Raw genomic sequence first — 19,162 nt, forward strand, 5'->3', positions numbered from 1 at the left:
AGTTGGGGCTGGAGAGATGGCTCAGCACACCTGCTGTTCTTCCAGAGTTCAATTCCCAGCAACAATTTGGTGACTCACAACCATTTACAAAGCAATCTGATGGCCACTTCTGGCATGCAGGTGTACATGCAGGTAGAGCACTCATACATAAAACTATAAATCTTTTTTTAAAAAGAAGTGAGGGCTGGAGTGATGGCTCAGTAGTTAAGAGCACTGACTCCTCTTCCAGAGGTCCTGAGTTCAAATCCCAGCAATCATATGGTGGCTCACAACCATCTGTAATGAGATCTGATGCCCTCTTCTGGTGTGTCCGACAACAGCTACAGTGTACTTACATATAATAATAAATAAATCTTTTTTTTTAAAAAAAGAAGTGAACTAAATTTCAACAGTATAATTTAGCACAGAATATTTAAAATTGTATCACTGACATGTAACCAATATAATATAGATTAATGACACTTGCACATTCTTCAAAATCTGGCATCTACTTCACTGCTAGCCTATTTCAGTTCCTACCAGCCATATGTCAAACACTCAGTCACCGTGCGTGCATGGCTAAAATGTCTGGTGCCAGGGGTGGAGTTCCGGAGAGCTCTATATGGAGGTGGAAGCAGGTGAAAGTTCTTATTTTACTTAAAATTCTGCAGAGCTACTGAGTGGAATATGCAATATGTGATGTATAATACATGGTATTTTCGACAAACGGCTCCCCATATGGAAAAAATAAAATCGTGTCATGTGCTGTGCATAAACACACGTTCCAGATGGACAAAGAAACGATTTTTTAAAGGAGAAAAGCACAAAAGCATTAAAAATATAAGCGTTATTAATTGGAAGTTCATTCCGAAGCACAGACACAAGATACAGAAACCATAACGGAAAGGATCGTCGGTTATGGAAGAGAAAAATCCAAATTTTAAGCAAAATAGTAAGCAAAGTTAAAGGACAATGGGTAAAGGAGAAGGAATACAAATGAGATAGAAGACAATCAGCCAACCAAAACCCATGCAAAAGTTGCAAATATTTTATTATAATCGGTATTTTATTTATTTCAGTGTGTGTGTGTTGGGGGGAAAGGGCGGGGGCGCATGCGCACACATGTGTGGAGCACTCGGTCATCTTTTCACCTGTACATCAGCCCCAGGGACAGTCTGTTCCAGGGACCGAATCCTAACCATCAGGCTTTCAAGGCGAGCATTTTACCCTCTGAGCATCTCACAGCCCACCCTGAAACCTAACACTTTAAAATGTAAATTAAAGTGCATAGAAAATTCTCTCTCTATATATTGGCTCTATGAAGGACGCACATGTACAGAATGCTCAAGCTCACCAGTTATGGAAGGCAATAAAGATCAAACAATAATAAACCAATTTCCTTTTTCCAGTGGCTGTGATAAAACAACAACCAAACCAAACAACACCGACAAAAGACAGCAGCAGCAACTACAACAACAAAACACAAAATAACTTGGGAGGAGGAAGGGTTGATTTGGCTTACAGCTTACAGTCCGCCACTGAGGGGAATCCAAGGCAGGAACTTGAGGCAGGAACTTAAGGCAGGAATGGAAAGAGACACCATGGAGGAATGTTATTTAGTGGTTTGCTCAGTTTGCTTTCTTATAAACCCAGGAAACCACCCACAATGGGTGAGGCCGAGTCTCATCGATCATCAATCAAGAAAAATGCCCTGTGGACGTGACCAAAGGCCAGTCTGATGGAGGCAATTCCTCAGTTGGTGACTCTAACTGGTATCAGGTTGACAATAACTAACCAGTACAATTTACCTATTAAGCTTTCTGGTAAAAAAAAAAAAAGGCACTTTGGTAAAATCTTTTGAAGGGCAACTGAACACAATATATATATTGAGTTTGAGGTCAGCTTGGGGGTAGTGGCCCTGTCCTCCCCCTAAAAAAAAAAACCCAAAAACCCACAATTTATGTGAATCATGATTTTATATATGAAGTGGAAAAAAATTAAGCCCAGCTGTGGATCTAATATATATGGATGTGTAAATCCTACACAAAAGACTATGGGAATAAGCACTGAGTTGGATGTTTAGGAAGAACAATCAAGGTGTACGTGAAGAGGAAAGTTCATCTTCTGTGCTATGGACTTCTCTAATGCTTGATCTGTTTATAGTGGGACTGGGTTGGCTTACGTGAGGAAAGAGATGGTTTACAGAGTGGCCTTCTTAGGTAATCCAGCAGAGGACCCTAGTGGGAATATAAATCAGTCAGGGGTAGGGGTGGGGCGCCCCTGGCTCTGTGAACTCTGGGCTGCCAGAATATCTTTGTGGGTGCCAACCAGTGGAGATGCTGAGGCTATGCCAGCGCCATGCATGAGACACCTGTTACTTCATCTCACAACCTGTGACCAGCCTGCTGTGTTTCCATGCATCCATCCTGTGGTATTTCAAGCCTAAAGCTGGCCTGTGTCTAGAACAGTGAACACCAAGTGTTATGTCCTGACTTTTCTTAACTATGTCTTCAGCCACAGTGACAGGAAAAACCAAGGAGGTTGGCGGTAGGTGGGCAGAGTGTGGTCATGGCCGTGGCCTCCATTTTCCCTGGGGACAAAGAAACCTCAGGCAGACGTCAGAACTTCCCAGCATCTAGATGTTGAGGCTTACTGGGAAATGTCAGAGACTGCCACCCACACCTTGGCAGGGGAGAGAAGAGTCTTAGAGAACTCTGTCTGACATAGGAAGAGTCTGGAGTCTGAGAGTTCAATAAGAGTGTTGCAATTTTCTTCTTATTCAGAGATCAATATGTGAATATAGATGTGAAGGAGGTGGGAAAAGAAGCAATAAAGATGTTGGCAGAACAAACATTCCTGAGGAAGGATTGCGCCTAAGACTGGAAGAGAGAGAAAGCCATAATTGAAGCCATGGTAGCTGAAGGTAGGAGATACAGTCAGAAGGCAAGGGAGAGGTAGGGCTTGAGACCCGCCTTCTCTCCTTGCAAGAACTTTGCTTTTATTCTAGATGAGCCAGAGAGATATTGGCAGTCAGAAGGCCAGTGAATAATGCATCCGGCTGGTGTTTTACAGGATGGCTTTGGCTGTTGGGAACAGACTGAGTGAGCGAGACAGTAGCAGGCAGGTGCCCTGGGGGTGGTAGGGGTGTGGGGGTGTGGATACGGGCGTGGGGAGGCACCCGTAACAGATCAAAGGAGAGGCAGGAGTTGAGCCTTTCTTAGCTGAGGGGCCAATACCAGAATCACCTTTAGGGTTCACGGAAACACAGGTTGGCCCCCCAATTCCAGCTGTTCCTCTCCTTATCTCCTTAGTCGGGTTTGAGCCTAGGACTTTGCATTTCTATAATTCCCCGGTGAAGCAGCTGGTTTGGGAGTCACACGCAGAGACCCTTAAGTTTTCCCCCATAGCACGGATGAAAGCTCACATCCTTGTAAGTACTGAAGGAAGCTCTTTGGCATTCCTGCACCCTAGTGTGCTTCATACAGCAAAAATTCATGTTGGGTACAGGCTCTGGGTTATGCAGGGGGGGTTAGTGAAGGGACTTTTGGAGGATACCTCATTTGAACTGTTTGGTGATGAAACTACACAGAAGTGGCCATTAGAAGGAAGGGTTCATTATGTCAACAGTAATCATAACAATTGTAGCAGTCACCCAGTGTCCGCCCAGGTGTTTTATTTATAGCTTCTCCAATTAAATCCTTGTAAAAGCCCTGCAAGTCAGGCCTTACCGCTGGTGCTTAACCGAGGCTAGGAGAGTTTAATTTTCCCAAGGCCACACCATTGATAAATACCAGTGCTTAGTCCCGCTTGACTGACACCTTTGGGATATATTGTATCATAGTATCTCAAGATGTCACTGGCTAAAGATATGGAAGTAAACCAGCCTCTAGAAGACTCAGCTTCCATTCTTGGAGATTATTAGCTTGCTGCAAAAAATGTAGACAGCAAACCTTTGCTTTCAAGACGGCTCCGCCCCCACCCCCTTTGTTTTCTTGAGTAGAGAGCCCTGTTCACAGCATAGGTTCCTAGAGTCCTTCCTGGCAGGGCCCTGGTTCCCTACGAGGTAGCTGTGGCCACAGGTGACTTGTGTTTTTCATCATTCACTGATGGCATGCTTTTGTTCAGTTCATGCCCACTTCCTGGTCTCTTCCTGCAGGGCACTGTATTCTGTGCTGGGGAACTGAAGCTTGACAAATTGAGGCCAGCTTGTCTCCAAATGGAATCCATCCCTCTCACTACAGGAGAGAGGGGGGAAAAATATCAAGATCCAACTATCCTCCTCTTCGGTCTCTCTCCCTGCCCTGGCAGGGGATACAGGTAATATCTCTCAGGGCCTGCGTGTGGATGGGCAACTGGGAGCTTGAAGCTAGGCCGGGCAGAAAGCAGCTGCTCTCCACAGGCAAGGAGGGAGGCATAAGGTCAGTGAACGGGTCACAGGGATGGGATGACCCTGTTCTGGAGGAAGTGAGAAGGGATGCTTGGGAGCCAGCCTGAGTGATGGCTTGTGGAGTAAGCTTGACTGGGGCTTCCCCAAATTCTTCATCAGAGTCTCTGGGATGTATCAGAGATCCTTAACCGGTTTAGGGAGACAAGGGCTTCCTAGAGCAAGGGATGAAATGTAAAAACCACTCTCCAGTATGTGAAAGCACCCATGCACACAGACAGCCATGTACAGCCATAAGCACACACTCACATACATTCCATGTTTTGGAGGGGGGGGCTGGCATGGACCACAGGTTAAAAGCCCAGATACAGGTTGATTTACAGTAAAGGAGAACTAGGATAATAAAAGTTCGTCACATGTAAAAATAAGCTTGCTGGGCATGGGTGGCACAGGCCTTTAATCCTGGCACTTGGGAAGCAGAGGCAGGCAGATCTCTGTGAGTTCAAGGCCAGCTTGGTCTACATAGCAAGTTCCATGCGGGCCAGGGCTACATAGTGAGACCCTGTCTCAAAACAAACAAACAAACAAACAAACTGTAAACCAAAATACAAAATAAAAAGTTTACTAAGGTTTTATGAGTTTTTTTTGTTTTTGTTTTTGCTTTCTGGAAAGTGTGTGGCATGTGAATTTTAGGGAACAGACATGCTAACTAGAGGCTGACCTCTGATGGTGGGATAAGGGAAGATTTCTACGTACCCGTCCCTTCTCACTAAATAAAACAGCATTCTTTTCTTTTGAGACAGCATCCAAGACTCAGGGCGCACCTGGGGAAGAATAAAGAGACCAACCGACTCTAGGCCTCAACGACTTGGGCTGGGGACTGGCTATATTAGCCTAGAGCCCTTCGCCTGGCCAGGGCACTTCATTATTGTTTTTGATTAGTTTGTGTCTCTTTAACTCATTTCCTTTATTCCTCGCGCGTTTCAGCCTGGCAAACAACGTAATGTTATTTATACCAACCCCTACGCGCGGCCCCCACCCCGACCTCAGGTCTGAGACGCTCTCCCGTGCACGCGCGCCCCAGAACCAGGCGCTCTCGGTCGGGCGGCACATGCGTGCGCGCCCTCGCGCACGGCGGGCACGCGCACGCGCGCGTCTCCGCCCGCAGCTCGCCCCCCCACCCCCTCCCGTTCCCGGGCGGCGGGTCTGAAGCGGCGGCGCGATGAGCTGGCCGGCCGCCCCCGGCTCGGGGCTGTGAGGCGCTCGGGGCCGGGGTGCGCGGCGGCGCGGCGGGCGGCGGACGCTCCTGCTCGGCGGCGGCCATGCGCGCGGGCCGGGGCGGCGTCCCGGGGAGCGGCGGCCTGAGGGCCCCGCCGCCGCCGCTGCTGCTGCTGCTGCTGGCGATGCTGCCCGCCGCCGCCCCGCGGTCCCCGGCCCTGGCCGCCGCTCCTGCGGGACCCAGCGTGAGCCTCTACCTGAGCGAGGACGAGGTGCGCCGGCTGCTTGGTGAGTGGCGCGGCTCCCGGGGCCTCGTGAGCCCGCGGTGCTGCCGCTGCGCCGCCCGCGCTCTCTCTCTCTCTCTCCCTCTCTGCAGCCTCCCTGCGCGTGTCACTCTAGGCCGCGGAGCTCCGGAGCCTCGGAGTCGGCGCTCGGGACACGGGTGGCCGCTCCTTAGCCTGCTGTGGGTGGCCCACAGGCCACGCCGCCGCCGTGCGCTTGCTTTCTGGTTAGCGAGTGGGGGGCAAGGTGAGCCGGGCGCCCTGAGTTGTGTGGCATCCTGCACACCTTCGGGCCGACCGGATCCCAAGCATCGGGGTTTGCCTTGGGTTCCTTGAGTGTGACCTGATGCTGCCGTTCCAGGCCACTTGCCTACTCTGCAGACCCTGAAGCGAGAGGAGAACTTGGCTTTGGGGTCCGTCGGCGGTGGTTCCGTTTACCTGTTTAGCCCGTTGTTTGGGGAGTCCGACTCTGCCCTCCGCTTGGAACTCTGTGCATTCTGAAAATCAGCCCTTGAAGGAAGGCCTGGCCAGCCATCAAAAGGAAGTCTCTGATAGTTAGGGATACCCAGCTTTTGCCGTCTTTTGTGCATTAAGGCAGTCCCTTCACTTTTTATCGGGGTGTTTTAGAGTGAAGTGTTGGAACTGGAAAGGTCTCCCCCTAAATATCCATTAAGTGTCACTTTTTTAGTGAGCGAGTATGCCTCCCCCAAGTGTGTGTGTGTGTGTGTGTGGTGTGCGCGCGCGTGTGTATGCGTATGTGTGTATTAGAGGAGGTTTTTTTGTTTGTTTGTTTGTTTGTTTGTTTTGTTTTGTTTTTCCTTTCCAGACAGGGACTTTATGTAGCCTGGGCTGTTTTGGAATCCACTATGTAGACCAGGTTGGCCTCAAGCTCACAGAGAGCCTTCTGCCTGTTAGAAGAGTTTCTTAGGGTCTGTTGAGAGAGTTTAGCCTCGGAATGAAAACTGCTTTTAGCAGACTGTTTAGACATAGTTGTATGTGTAGGTTTATCGGCTTTAACTAAAGAACTGTGTTTTCCTAACATCCTAATTTAACCTTCCTTATAGTCTAGTTGAATTAGCTGAATTTAGTCTAGCAGAATTGAAATGGCATCTGAGTTACGCCTGGAGCATGGGAGAAAGGCTTGGGAAAAAATAACGATTTGTAGTGCGGCTCCTAGGCGTGCTTTTGTAAGGGTTGTTTTTGTTGTTGTTAAAAGAACTTACGTAATTGTGACTTTATTGACATGTATTTCCTCTCCTGCCTTAGCCAGGATGGAAGTAGGGAGACAGAGATATCTGGCAGCAGACAGAGACGAGTACATGTGCCTACCGTTGCGTGTTAGAGTTTTGCTGTTACTTTTATTTATTTTGGTGTGTGTGTACCACGATGTGTTCTGTGGAGGTCACAGGACACCTTGAAGGTGTGGGCTGTCTTTCCACTATTAATAGGGGGTCCCAGGGCTCAAACTCATGTCATCTGACTGGACGACAAGTGCTTTTACCTGCTGAGCCATCTAGCTGGGGCTTGATATGGACTTAAACATGTTGTTTCAGTTTCTTGTTACCCAGTGGGGCAATTATGGGAGATGAGAAAAGTAAGGCTTTCAGTAACTTGCTGAAGGTAACATGGTTTATTTCATATATTACATATATAATATATACCCACACAAGACAGTGTTTCCTGGCTGCAGACTAAGTTATTGAAGGGCATGTGCATTTAGAAGTTTGATTATGGCATGTTAAAAAAGAGACTGTTGTTCATTAGTACGTGAAGTGATACCTTTGTAGCCTGGAACTGATTTTCTTAGGACAGTAGCTGAGGGGGCACCTGATGGATGAGCACCTGGTCCAGTAGTGTGTGAAATAGAGTGGGGAGCATGGCTCATTAATGCTCCCATCCACCCTTAGGTATTTCAGTTCCATGCAAGCTGAGTTGTCCTGTTACAATGTGGTCTCTAGATAGTCCTCTTGCAGAACCAGGGCCTCTTTCTGTCCCTTTACGTTTCCCTCAGCTGTGCTGCTGTTGAAGGATTCCCATCTGGCTTTGTCTGGGTGGCAAAGTGCAAGTACTGGGACGTTTGCTGGGCCTCCTGAGTGTGGCTGTGATGGTGTGTACGTGCGAGACTGTTGGAGATAGTGCTTTCCACCACGTTTTCCTTTGCGTAAAGGGTTAAGTGACTTCCAAAAGCTCAGGCAAGCTAGTGTCAGTTTTACAGTGTTGCTGAGACCCAGGGTTCAGAATGCCAGGTGAGAACTTGGAAGTTGGAAGTGACAACTCTGTGGAGCTGGCTGTACTTGATAGGAGAAGTGCTTTTAATCCAGACATTAGCTGCACATAATAGAAATCAATTGGATAATAGCAAAAAGGCCTTGAACCAGAAGCCATCAGCACCCTGCCTTTGGGCTTTTTGCCCTCCAGGTCCCACTGCCCCAGTGGGCGTAGTTCACACAACTGTGGTGGAGTTTGTCTTTCCCTTGTTGTCTTTGGAATTTCTAGACTAGTGTGGACTGAACATTTGTCTTCTGGGGTCCTCCTTGTTCATCAGACTCCCCAGGGCAGGTGGGTTTTTTTTTTTTTTAATTTTAAAAAACATCCCAATCACAAAGGAACTCACACAATATCTACTCACTGATAAGTGGATATTAGCCCAGAAACTTAGGATACCCAAGATATAAGATACAATTTGCTAAACACATGAAACTCAAGAAGAACGAAGACCAAAGTGTGGACACTTTGCCCCTTCTTAGAATTGGGAACAAAACACCCATGGAAGGAGTTACAGAGACAAAATTTGGAGCTGTGACGAAAGGATGAACCATCTAGTGATTGCCATATCCAGGGATCCATCCCATAATCAGCTTCCAAACGCTGACACCATTGCATACACTAGCAAGATTTTGCTGAAAGGACCCAGTTGTCTCTTGTGAGACTATGCCGGGGCCTAGCAAACACAGAAGTGGATGCTCACAGTCAGCTATTGGATGGATCACAGGGCCCCCAATGGAGGAGCTAGAGAAAGTACCCAAGGAGCTAAAGGGAACTGCAACCCTATAGGTGGAACAACATTATGAACTAACCAGTACCCCGGAGCTCTTGTCTCTAGCTGCGTACGTATCAAAAGATGGCCTAGTCGGCCATCACTGGAAAGAGAGGCCCATTGGACTTGCAAACTTTATATGCCCCAGTACAGGGGAACGCCAGGGCCAAAAAGGGGGAGTGGGTGGGTAGGGGAGTGGGGGTGGGTGGGTATGGGGGACTTTTGGGATGGCATTGGAAATGTAAATGAGGAAAATACCTAATTAAAAAAAAACATTTATTTTTATTTCATGGGCATTGGAGTTTTGCCTGTATGAGGGTATAGCATCCCCTGGAACTCGAGGTACAGACAGTTGCGAGTTGCCATGTGGGTTCTGGGTATTGAACGTGGGTCCTCTGGAAGAGCTGCCAGCACTCTTAGCCACAGAGCCATCTTTAATCCTCCAGTGCATGTTTAAACCAGCAGTCAGTTGCCACAGTGGTCTGGTCTGTGCCCTCAGATGGTCAGTATCGATGCTATAGCGTACAAATACATTGCCCTTTTCTGAGTTCGATATGAACTGGTAGACACCCCCTCCCACACTCACCCCCTTTGTTCGGGTTTTCCCTTTGGATCTTAAACTTTTTTTTGATTAGCTTGCTTTGTGTCTGTACATATATTCTCTCGGGTACCCCAAGAAGCACGCTGAGTGCCTTTTGATCCCCAGTCCCCTTCAGGCAGCACTTTAAGACATCTGTTAGTTCCATTGGATTCTTCTCAGTGGTACCTTCCTTGATTTAGTGTCATCCATCCCTTGCTTCAGGCTGGTCAGTAGCACTTTATACCTCTCTGTCCTCTCTTGGTCTCCTGTCCTCCTTTTTCTTTGCTGGTTGTGTGTATCCTCAGGGGAACCCTAAGGATGGGGTTCATGGGGAAGAGATATTATTTGAGGTCCTTTATGTCTGAAAATTTTCATTTTACCCTCACACTTTGTTGATGGTCTGGATGACTTTAGAATATTAGGTGGAACATAATTTTTGTTCACAATTTGGAGGGTTATTTTCTCTTGTAAGGATTTCAGATAAAGAGCCCAAAGCCATGTCTTTCTAGCTCCTTCCCCCACCCCCTTCACAGTTTTTAGAATTCCGGAGTGGTTTACTCTGGAATTACTCTGGTATTCTGAAGTTTGTTAATTGGGTTGCAAAGCCTTCAGTTTTGGGGAGTGTTTGTTTGCTTTTTAAATAATATCCTATGCCTTATTTCTTCCTATGTGGGTTTTTTTTTTTCTTTCTTTCCTGAGATGGCTGTCGTGTGTCTGTTGATTCTCCTTAAGTTGAACTTCATGCTTCTTGTCTTACCTTTATTGCTTTGTATTGAAACCAGTGGACAGAGAGTTCTCCTCAATTTTGTCTTACCAGCTTTCATTTTAAAAATGTTACTGATGTTTGTAAGTTTTAGAATCTCTTTTTTTTTCTGTATTTGATTGCATCTTGTGAATGTTTTATCTTAACTTTTTTATTATTGTTGTTGTTGTTGTTGCCAGAATTAAACAGAATTCTTCTGCTTGTGGTTCTGGCTGTCTGATCCTTGGCTTTGTGTAGTGAGATGCTAATATTGTTAGGAGGGAGAGGATATGCTCGTGTGCTGACCATCCTTGCTGTCAGCCAGAGTGCAGGTGGGCATTTCGCTGGAAGCCTGTCCCGAACACCAGTACAGAATTTTGTATCTAATTAGGGCTCTCTGCTCAGTGTCTGTAAAGAAGCCCCAGGAAACTTCCTGCCTCTGGAATGCCGGGTGATAAATCAGCTGCCAGGCCTTGGGTTACCTGGTTGGGGAGGAATGGAAGTTTTCACCCTCAGGCTGTAGACTTTGACTTCTGGTTATAATTCCCTGCCCTTATGACTCAATTTCCCTAGACCTGGGGTCTCCTACTGAACCTGGGGACCTGCTGCTGTGGATATTTGCACAGTGGCTCCCTCCCTGTGCAGCCTGAGCTTCAGGGTGACCTTTGGTACCTCCCAGGTACCTCTAGGGCTGAGCCTCTTAAGGGGCTTCTGATCGCTCCTCTACCTGCTTTCCATCATGCAGAAGTCTGATAAAGTAGATGAGTTTTTTCTTCCTTCTTGGCTTGATAATTCAGTTCCCCTACCATCCAAAGGCTTTGGTCATTCTGAGCTGTGTCATTTGGTAGTTGTTTTGTAAGGGCAGTGGTGGTCAGTAGTGGTGGACAGAGTGCTCATGATGTGTGGCAGAAGTTTCCCCGTGTCAGATACATAGTCCTCGAAGGCGGGTGCTGACACTTCCACCCTGTACCCAAGCAGGCTGAAACAAGATTCCATCAACTGAGGCCCTTAGAAGCAACAGAAATGTCTTTTTCACAGTTCTGGATGCTGGGAAAGCCAAAATCAAAGTGCTGATGGCTTGGTTTCTGGTCAGGGCCTGTTTTCTGGTTCCTAGATGTATCCGTTCTCACACAGTGGGAGGGTGAAATGAGCTCTGTGGTCTTCATTATCAGGGCACTGATCCTCCTTGTGTCTTTAAGACCTAATCCTCTCCCAAAACCCTGTTGTTTATCTATCTGCCCGCCATGGCGGTTAGAATTGTAACATGGGTTCTGGGGGAATACAGAGGTTTTTACCTTAGCACTGAGGAAGCAGACTTGGAGGGGGTCCTTGGTGTGTGCCTGCTGCATGCAGTCGTCCTGTGGAAGTCCGCCTATGTTCTGAACCGTGTCTGTGTGGTTTCCCGTGTCACCAGGCCCTGCTTCACTGCTCTCATTACTGTCCTTAGCAGACTACAGTACTGGCTACTGTGTCCATATGTGAAGGGTGGGATCTTGATTCAGCGTGTTGTGGACATCGAGTAGAAGGCCAGGCCTTGACTCAGTTGTGCCTGAAAACTGGATCCCTGCTGTTTCCAGCAGCCCTGGAGCCGCTGCAGTTAAGCCAGAACTCAAACAGTGCTGGTTTGTGGACCTGGTTACTGTCAGTGTCCTCCTAGGTTCACTAACGTAGCCCTGTGCGCTGCAACTGCTGGAGCAGTGCCAGAGGTTTGGGAATAAGATGCCGGTGGCTGGGAAGGCGTGGTGACAGTGATGGCCGTGATAGGGAGCTGTGGTCCATGGCGGTGAAGACAGCTTCGGAGAGAAGGAAGCAGTTAAGCATTTCCTCTGGCTAGCTTGCTTCTCCTTTCAAACTAAATTGCTTCTGGGAAAGCCATGCTTGCTCACTCACAGCTTATTTAAAGACAGTTCACACTTGTTTAGGCACTTGCTTCTCAGAGCAGTGTAGGGAAGGAAAATTGAAGGATTATATATATGGAGATAATGACAAAAAGTGATTAGATTCCTTTCCTTAATGAAGTGTGTGTGTGTGTGCATGTGTGTATGATTGTCCCATGTAGGACTGTAGCTCTGGGATAAGATTATTGGAGGAGTGGTCACTTGATTGTGATTGATGGGGTGATAGGCAGGGTTATTTTTCATTTTTCACTATGGTTGTTGGGAGGGTGTTTTTGTTTGTTTTTTGTTTTTGTTTTTATTTGTAGGAATGGTTACTTTTGAGAGAGGAAAGAGAGTCTTGGAGAGTTTGGGAAGGGATCCCAGGAAAGGAAACATTTACACCTCATCTCCAGGTTGAGCTAGACAGGCAGACAGAAGAGAGAAGCACTTAGGGCCAGGCAGAGAACATGGCATGGAGTGTGGGGGCAGACACTGCAGAACTCTGACATGGCTGGGATGAGAGCCATGAGCCAAGGAGAGGAGACAGAGAAGACAGCTGGGAGATCAGCGGATTGGAGCTGTTCCCCTGGGAATGGAAAGCCACTGGAGTAGTTAGGCAGCACTCCAGAGGTGGAGGCAGGGGGGATCAGGACTTCCTGGCTAGCTTTGTATATGTGAGACTCTGATTTACTCCCCTCCCCCAAACAAAATAACAACAAAACCCAGCCATCAAAATACAGTACCCCACAACAAATAAAGCAGAGATAGGAAAGGAGTATGCAGTCGTAGTGGGTTGTAGAAAAGATAGTGTGTGGCTCCTTGTCTATAGTTAAGACACCTGTCGGGGAACATGGGTTGGGGAGCAGGTGAAGAGGTGGGGTGGATTTATCAGGAATGAGCAATGAGTTGGGAGGTTTACCCCTCTGAGACCTCAGGGCTAAGGAGAAGCTATTCTCTAGAGTCCACTTTTTTAGATTTGGATGTCTGAGCCAAAGGACCCTGTCTCAGTTGAGATGAGCCAAGTGTTCTCCCCAGCTAAGCTCCTCTCGTTCCTGCAGAGTCTCAGGCCAAACGCTTGGCTGGACAGGGGTGGTGTCCTCCCTGCTGGTGGCACTGGTATAACCTGCTAGGGGTGGCTTTGGCAGGAGTGGGTTAGCATCCTGAAGTGAACCCTTAACCCTAGGCGTTGGGTTGGGGTTGGTGGTATTGGCACAGCTGAATCCGAGCCCATGTGTTCTTAATTGGGAGGCCGGGGCTGAGACATTGTGCAATTGTGGGTTTGAGTTTCTTTCTCCCTGCACATATGGGGGAAAATTCTGTCCAATTATGGCTATACTTGTCCCATGTGAGTCACAGCCTGAGTTAATGAGCGAGTTCTGAAGGTGCTGCCTCAGTGCTGCTCGGGTTTTAAGTCCACTCCAAGCGTAAGTGTGTGTGTGTGGGGGGGGGGCACGTTTCTCAAACACTCAGAACTGAGAACCTCCCCAGCTTTGCTTTGGGGTTTTGATGCTGTACATCAACTGTCCTTTTAGATCTTGCCAGCCTGAGAGATAAGAAAAACCTGCCCTTGAGACCAAACTATTAAGTTACTCTTAAACTACAGCAAAAGTACCGTGCTTTCTGTGTGTGTCATCCTTGTGGATGTATGTGTGTTCTAATCTGGATGTTACTAAGCAACATTCCATTGTGTAGGGCCTCCTAAAACGTTATGTGCTAAAACTAATGTGTGTGTGTGTGGGGGGGGGGCTGAGATGTAAACGCTTACTGAAGGGTCTGTTTTGCTGTCCCCAGCAATGACAATGCCGAGTGACTGTCATCCTTACATTTTAAGTTGTAATAGAATGTGTATAGTTCTTAACTTGGGAGATGCCCATAATCTAGAGAGAACTAACACATCTTATGCACACCAGCTATTTCACACATGTTTGTCAGCAGCATCTGGCACATTGTTTACTTTTTAAATAGATAAAACCAAGATTCTGGAAAAATACACAATTTGCTGGAGGTCTCAGATGCATGCAGTTACGAAGCTCTGAAGTGCACGCTTTCTACTCTGTTTCTGGGAAGGGTAATAGTCTACCCGGCTCCCATTGAACTCACCCGGGGAGCTGCAACAACATCCAGAGTCCTGGCTATACCCTTACCAAGTGGTGTAGTGATCTGAACTTCTGATCCTCCTGCCTTCCCCTCCCAAGCTCTGGAATTCCAAGTGTTTACAACTCCTGCTTCACGTGGTGCTGGAGATCAAACCAGGGTTCCGTGAATGCCGTACCCCAGAGCCAGGTCCTCAGCCCTTGTAGTTGATCTGAAGTGATGAGTCAGCCCTTTGACTTCTGAATGCGTCACTGACTGTAAGATGCACAGCTTGTAAATTTGCAGCTGACTTAGTGGGAGTTCTAGTTAACAGACTGCTTTCCCCCATACCTCAGATTAAAGTGACATGCCCTGTTATCAAGGGTGACACTGTAATAACATCATCAGCCTAGCATTTCAAAAAGTCCAGGTGCTGTCCTGGGAGTGCCAGTGGTTTTCTCCTTCCTGGTAAAGGGGGTCTCTATAGTAAGATTGCATACTTTGCTAGAAAGTCCTTAGGCCTGGGGCCTCAGAGAACTCCTGCTGAAGTTCATGGGTATCTCTGAGTCTTTTGGATTTTTGAGACAGGGTTTTTCTGTTTAGCCCTGGCTGTCCTAGAATTTGCTTTGTAGACCAGGCTGGCCTTGAACTCACAGGGATACACCTGCCTCTGCCTCCCAAGTGCTGTGATTAAAGTGTGTGCCAGCACTGCCCAGCTGTATTCTAATTTCTTACAAGAGTTAAAACAGTTATGATGGGGTTGGAGAGATGGCTCAGCAGTTGAGAGCACTGGTTTCTGCAGAGGACTGAGGTTTGACTCCTGGCAGCTGCATGACAGCTCACAACTGTCCATAACTAGATCCAGGGGATCCAGTGCACTCTTCTGACCTTGGGTACCAGACACACATGTGATGCTCAGATAAGCCTGTGAGCAAAATACTTATACACATAAAATAAAATAAACAGAAAATAAAATTTAAATAAAAAGTTGTCTTTAAGAATTCATTCTAGAGCTGGAAAAATGGCTCTGAGGATAAATATGTATTGTATAAGGCTGGAGACCTCAGTTTGATCACCAGGACCCACCCGAGAGGAATGAATGACATCAACAAGTTGTCCTCACACCTGAGCCCTTCCCATAAACAAACAAACAAGTGAATAAATGTATGTATGCAATTAAAAAGTTCACTCTGCTATAAGCTTTTATGGGCTTTGACAAGTGCATAATGTCCTCTGTGTACTTCATCATATAGTATATAAAGAATATATCAGATATACAGAGTAGTTTTAATAAAAAAAATCATAGGAGGAGGCATCTGCATTTATAATAACAACAAAAACCCAACCAGTCAACCAAACAAAAAGCCAAGAGAGCCGGGAAAGAAAGTTTCCAGTATTCATTTTTCTGAAGTCCTGCTGTTCCTCTAACCCAGTGCACTTTTTCTTATCTCTTACATTGTAGTTCTCATTTCAAGAAATTAGACTTTATAGTCTTTTTTTTACTATCTGCATTACTTATTCTTTGTTTCTGCGGACATTTTTGGCCACGTGGAATACGGTTACATAGTTATTGCTAGCACACCAGTGCCTGTTGGTGAGTTTTAGTTGTTATCTAGTGCTCTGTACATTCTTTCCTTTAAAAAAAATATGTGTGTCTATAAATATATGTTTGGATGGCAGATACTGTGAACATTTCTGGGTGCTGAGTGTGTGTGTGTATGTGTGTGTGTGTGTGTGTGTGTGTGTGTGTGTGTGTGTTGTGTGTTTTGTGTGTGTGTGTGTGTGAAATTTTTTGAGACAGGATCTATTGCTTGCCCTAGAATTCAATGATGAGGCTCAGCTGGGTGGCCGTCCAGGAAGCTCCAGGGAACCTCCTGTCCCCATCTCCTCAGGGCTGGAATTACAAGTGTATGCCATTGCACCCAGCTTTTTTGTGGGTGCTGGGATCTAAACTCTGGCTCTCTCTTGTAGCAAGCATGTTAGGAGCTGAGCACCTCCTCAGCCTGCCTACCTGCCTTTCTTTCTTTGCCTTCTTTTCTGTTTTTGCTTTTGTTTGTTGGTTTCTTTGTTTTAGACAGACACTTGTTCTGAAATTCAGGCTAGCCTCCTGCTTCATTCTTCCCACATGCTGGAATTGTAGGAGTGTACCAGGATGCATGACAGCTGAACATTTATGAATTCTTTTAAATATCCTTGGATTTTGTTGTGGGATGCAGTTAAATGACTTGGAAACAGTTTGAGCCTTCTGGGTGTTACTTATAAGGCTTGTTGTCAGGCTCATTGTTCCCCACAGGTGAGTTAAGACCCTTCTGCACTTATCCCACTAAACCGTGAAGGGTGAGCCTCCGGTCTGGCTGGTGGGAGGATCCAGATTCTGAGTATTGGGCACTGTTCCCTTTTACCCTCTCTCTGCCCCCTTCTGGCTTCCACATTTGCATGTCGAGTCACAACTCAGATGGGCTCTGGAGCTCAACACTCTGGACCTTGGACTTTCCACTTTGTTTAGCTCTCTGTGCACCATACCTCTAGAATCTTTTTCTAGATTCGCACATGCCACAGCATTCATGGGGAGGTCAAAGGACAGCTTTGAGGAGCCAGTTCTCTCTGCGCTGTATTGAGCTTTGGGCATCAGGCTCAGTCCTGAGACTCTGTGGTGAGCGGTCACACCTGCTGAGCCATCTCTCTTGACTTCAGCATCCTTCTCTGCACTGTAACTGTAGCACTTACTACTTGTGGTCTTTGTTCTAGGGATGGGTCACTGTTGCCTCCTGATGAGTCCTTTAAATTAATGAATCAGTTGAGTCCAGTCTTGATTATATCAGATGAGAGAATCAGTCAATCTTCCAATATTCTCATCAAATGCTCGTTGTTCATGTCTTCCCTAAGGTTAATTCCTTAATGATCAATTAGAGGAAAAAGTAGCCCTGCTGAAAGAAGCAGTTGTGTAAGGCTTGGATCTGTTTGTGCAAGCACGCTTGTGAGCATATGGTAGGTGGCAAGTGTGGGAGAGTGTGGGAGCCCATATGTTTGCATGTTAGTCGCATCCCTTCCTTCCACTTTAAGTGGTTAGGCATGTGTAGCGGCAAATCTTGATGGTCAGGTTAACACACCTGGAAAGAGGGACCCTCAATTCAAGAATTGCTTCCATCAGCTCGGCCTGTGGACAAATTTAGGGGGGCATTTTCTTGATTAGTTACTGATGTGGGAAGGCCTACCACACTGTGTTCTGTGTCACCTCTGGGCATGTGGGTCTGGGCTGCATAGGAAAACTATCTGAGCTGGGTAGTGGTGGCACACACCTTTATCCCAGCGCTCAGGAGGTAGTGGCAGATGAATCTCTGAGTTCAAGGACAGACTGGTCTACAAAGTGAATTCCAGGACATCCAGGACTACAGAGAGAAACCTTGTCTCAAAGTACCCCTCCCTGCCAAAAAAAGTTATTTAAGCATGAGCTAGTGAGTGGGCCAGTACGTGTAAGAGAGTTTCTCTGTTTCTCAGTGGGTTCTGCTTCATTTCCTGCCTGGACTCCCTCATTGATTGGCTGTGACCTGCCGTCTTCTTTCCCGAGTTGCTTTGGGTTATAGTTGTTTATCAGACCTACAGAAAAGCAAGCTGTAACTAATGATCTGCCTATGTAAGATGAGTTGCTCTTCGCACATGTGCTATAATGCATTTGAATATGCTGAATGAGCCTCACAACAGCCTATGTTAGTCACTGCTGGCGATTTCTGTATCTTTGCATTAAAAACAAATACCCTAAACATTTTGAGCTGTTTCATTTCTGGTTGGGCTCTGCTGAGGAAGGTAGAATGGCTCATCTGTTTGGTTCTGAGGAAGGACTGGGAGTAAGCTGCAGGACACAGGGAAGGAGCCTGCTGATCCTCCCCAGGAAGAGCCAGATACCTGTAGCCCCGAGCCCCTTTCCTCACATTTAACTGTGTGAGGAAACACAATTCCTGGCCTAAGACAATAGGCCACTTAAGCACAACGCACTGGAGGCCTCAAGTCACCGGGTCATTTAGATATTTGGTTGGTTGCCTTTCGTAACAGTATTCTTTTACAAGAGTAATATGAGCTTATTTTAGGAGCATGGGGTATCTTTGGTGACTAAAACAGATAAAGGACCTGGCCTTGTGGAACTAACTTTTGACAGAGACCTATGTGATTTGCCTTTGAAATTAGCTTTGGGATTGGATTCCTGAGATAGTAGCACCCTGCTGCCCGTCACTGGCAGGGAGAAGAAGCGATGCTTGTGAGTTCTCTGTGTTTTATGATAACAGCCTACATTATTACCAGGCAAGTCTGAGTCAGTCCAGCCTGAGGTAAAGTGTGCTCCTGTTAGCAGTGGAGGTCAAAGAAGTTGGGCAGTGCTGCCATGAAGCCCTGGGTATGTGGCTCCATTTCTGTGGCTGTGTCAGTGGTACAGGTATAAACTGGTCATATCACTTTCTTCTTCTAGGTCAGGGAACACACCAAGCTATTGTCTAGAGTCTCTGTCTTACCAGATGCTGGGGATTAGGGCTCTGTGGCGGGGAAGTGGTGTTTTATGTTTTAATGCTGAAGCTTGTGTATCCTTGAGAGGGAGTTGGGAGGTGCCTTCTACACTATTGGCTATTGTCCAGATCATATGCAATCACAGTTTTTAGGGGAATCTTCTTACGCATTTCTCTTTGACCTATATTTTCCTTGGGAGTGAAGTGTTTGGTTGTTTTAATTTAAAGTGTGTTTGCTACATTTGCTATAGTGTTTGCTGAGGTGGGGAAGGTGACAGCACATCTATTTGAAACCACGCCTGCATAACTTCTTCCAGAGCACTAGCAGAGACAAACCAGAGCAGCACAGCTTTTGTGATGGATGGCTTGAGTGTCTGTGATCAAGCATCAGAGAATTACTATGGGTTTTGAGAAGACAGGTCTTGGTCTGAAGGAGGGAGCCTAAAATACAAGGAGCAGAGTGGGGGAGTAATGGCCTTTTGTTGGTCAGAGCTGTCT

The 19,162-nt window shown here is 46.8% G+C and overlaps 1 protein-coding gene across 3 annotated transcripts in view; it reads left to right on the plus strand.

Moving 5' to 3' along the window:
* The first annotated feature begins 5,549 nt into the window (after positions 1-5,549).
* Ryk (receptor-like tyrosine kinase) overlaps positions 5,550-19,162 on the plus strand; it is a 73,388-nt gene continuing 59,775 nt past the window's right edge. For all 3 annotated transcript variants that reach the window (NM_013649.3, NM_001042607.1, NM_001284258.1), the window contains exon 1: positions 5,550-5,869. In NM_013649.3, the coding sequence (NP_038677.3) occupies positions 5,686-5,869 (184 nt within the window). In that variant the 5' untranslated portion in view covers positions 5,550-5,685. The remainder of the gene's footprint in view (positions 5,870-19,162) is intronic.

Source organism: Mus musculus, chromosome 9 (assembly GCF_000001635.26).
Source record: "Mus musculus strain C57BL/6J chromosome 9, GRCm38.p6 C57BL/6J".
NCBI lineage: Eukaryota > Metazoa > Chordata > Mammalia > Rodentia > Muridae > Mus > Mus musculus.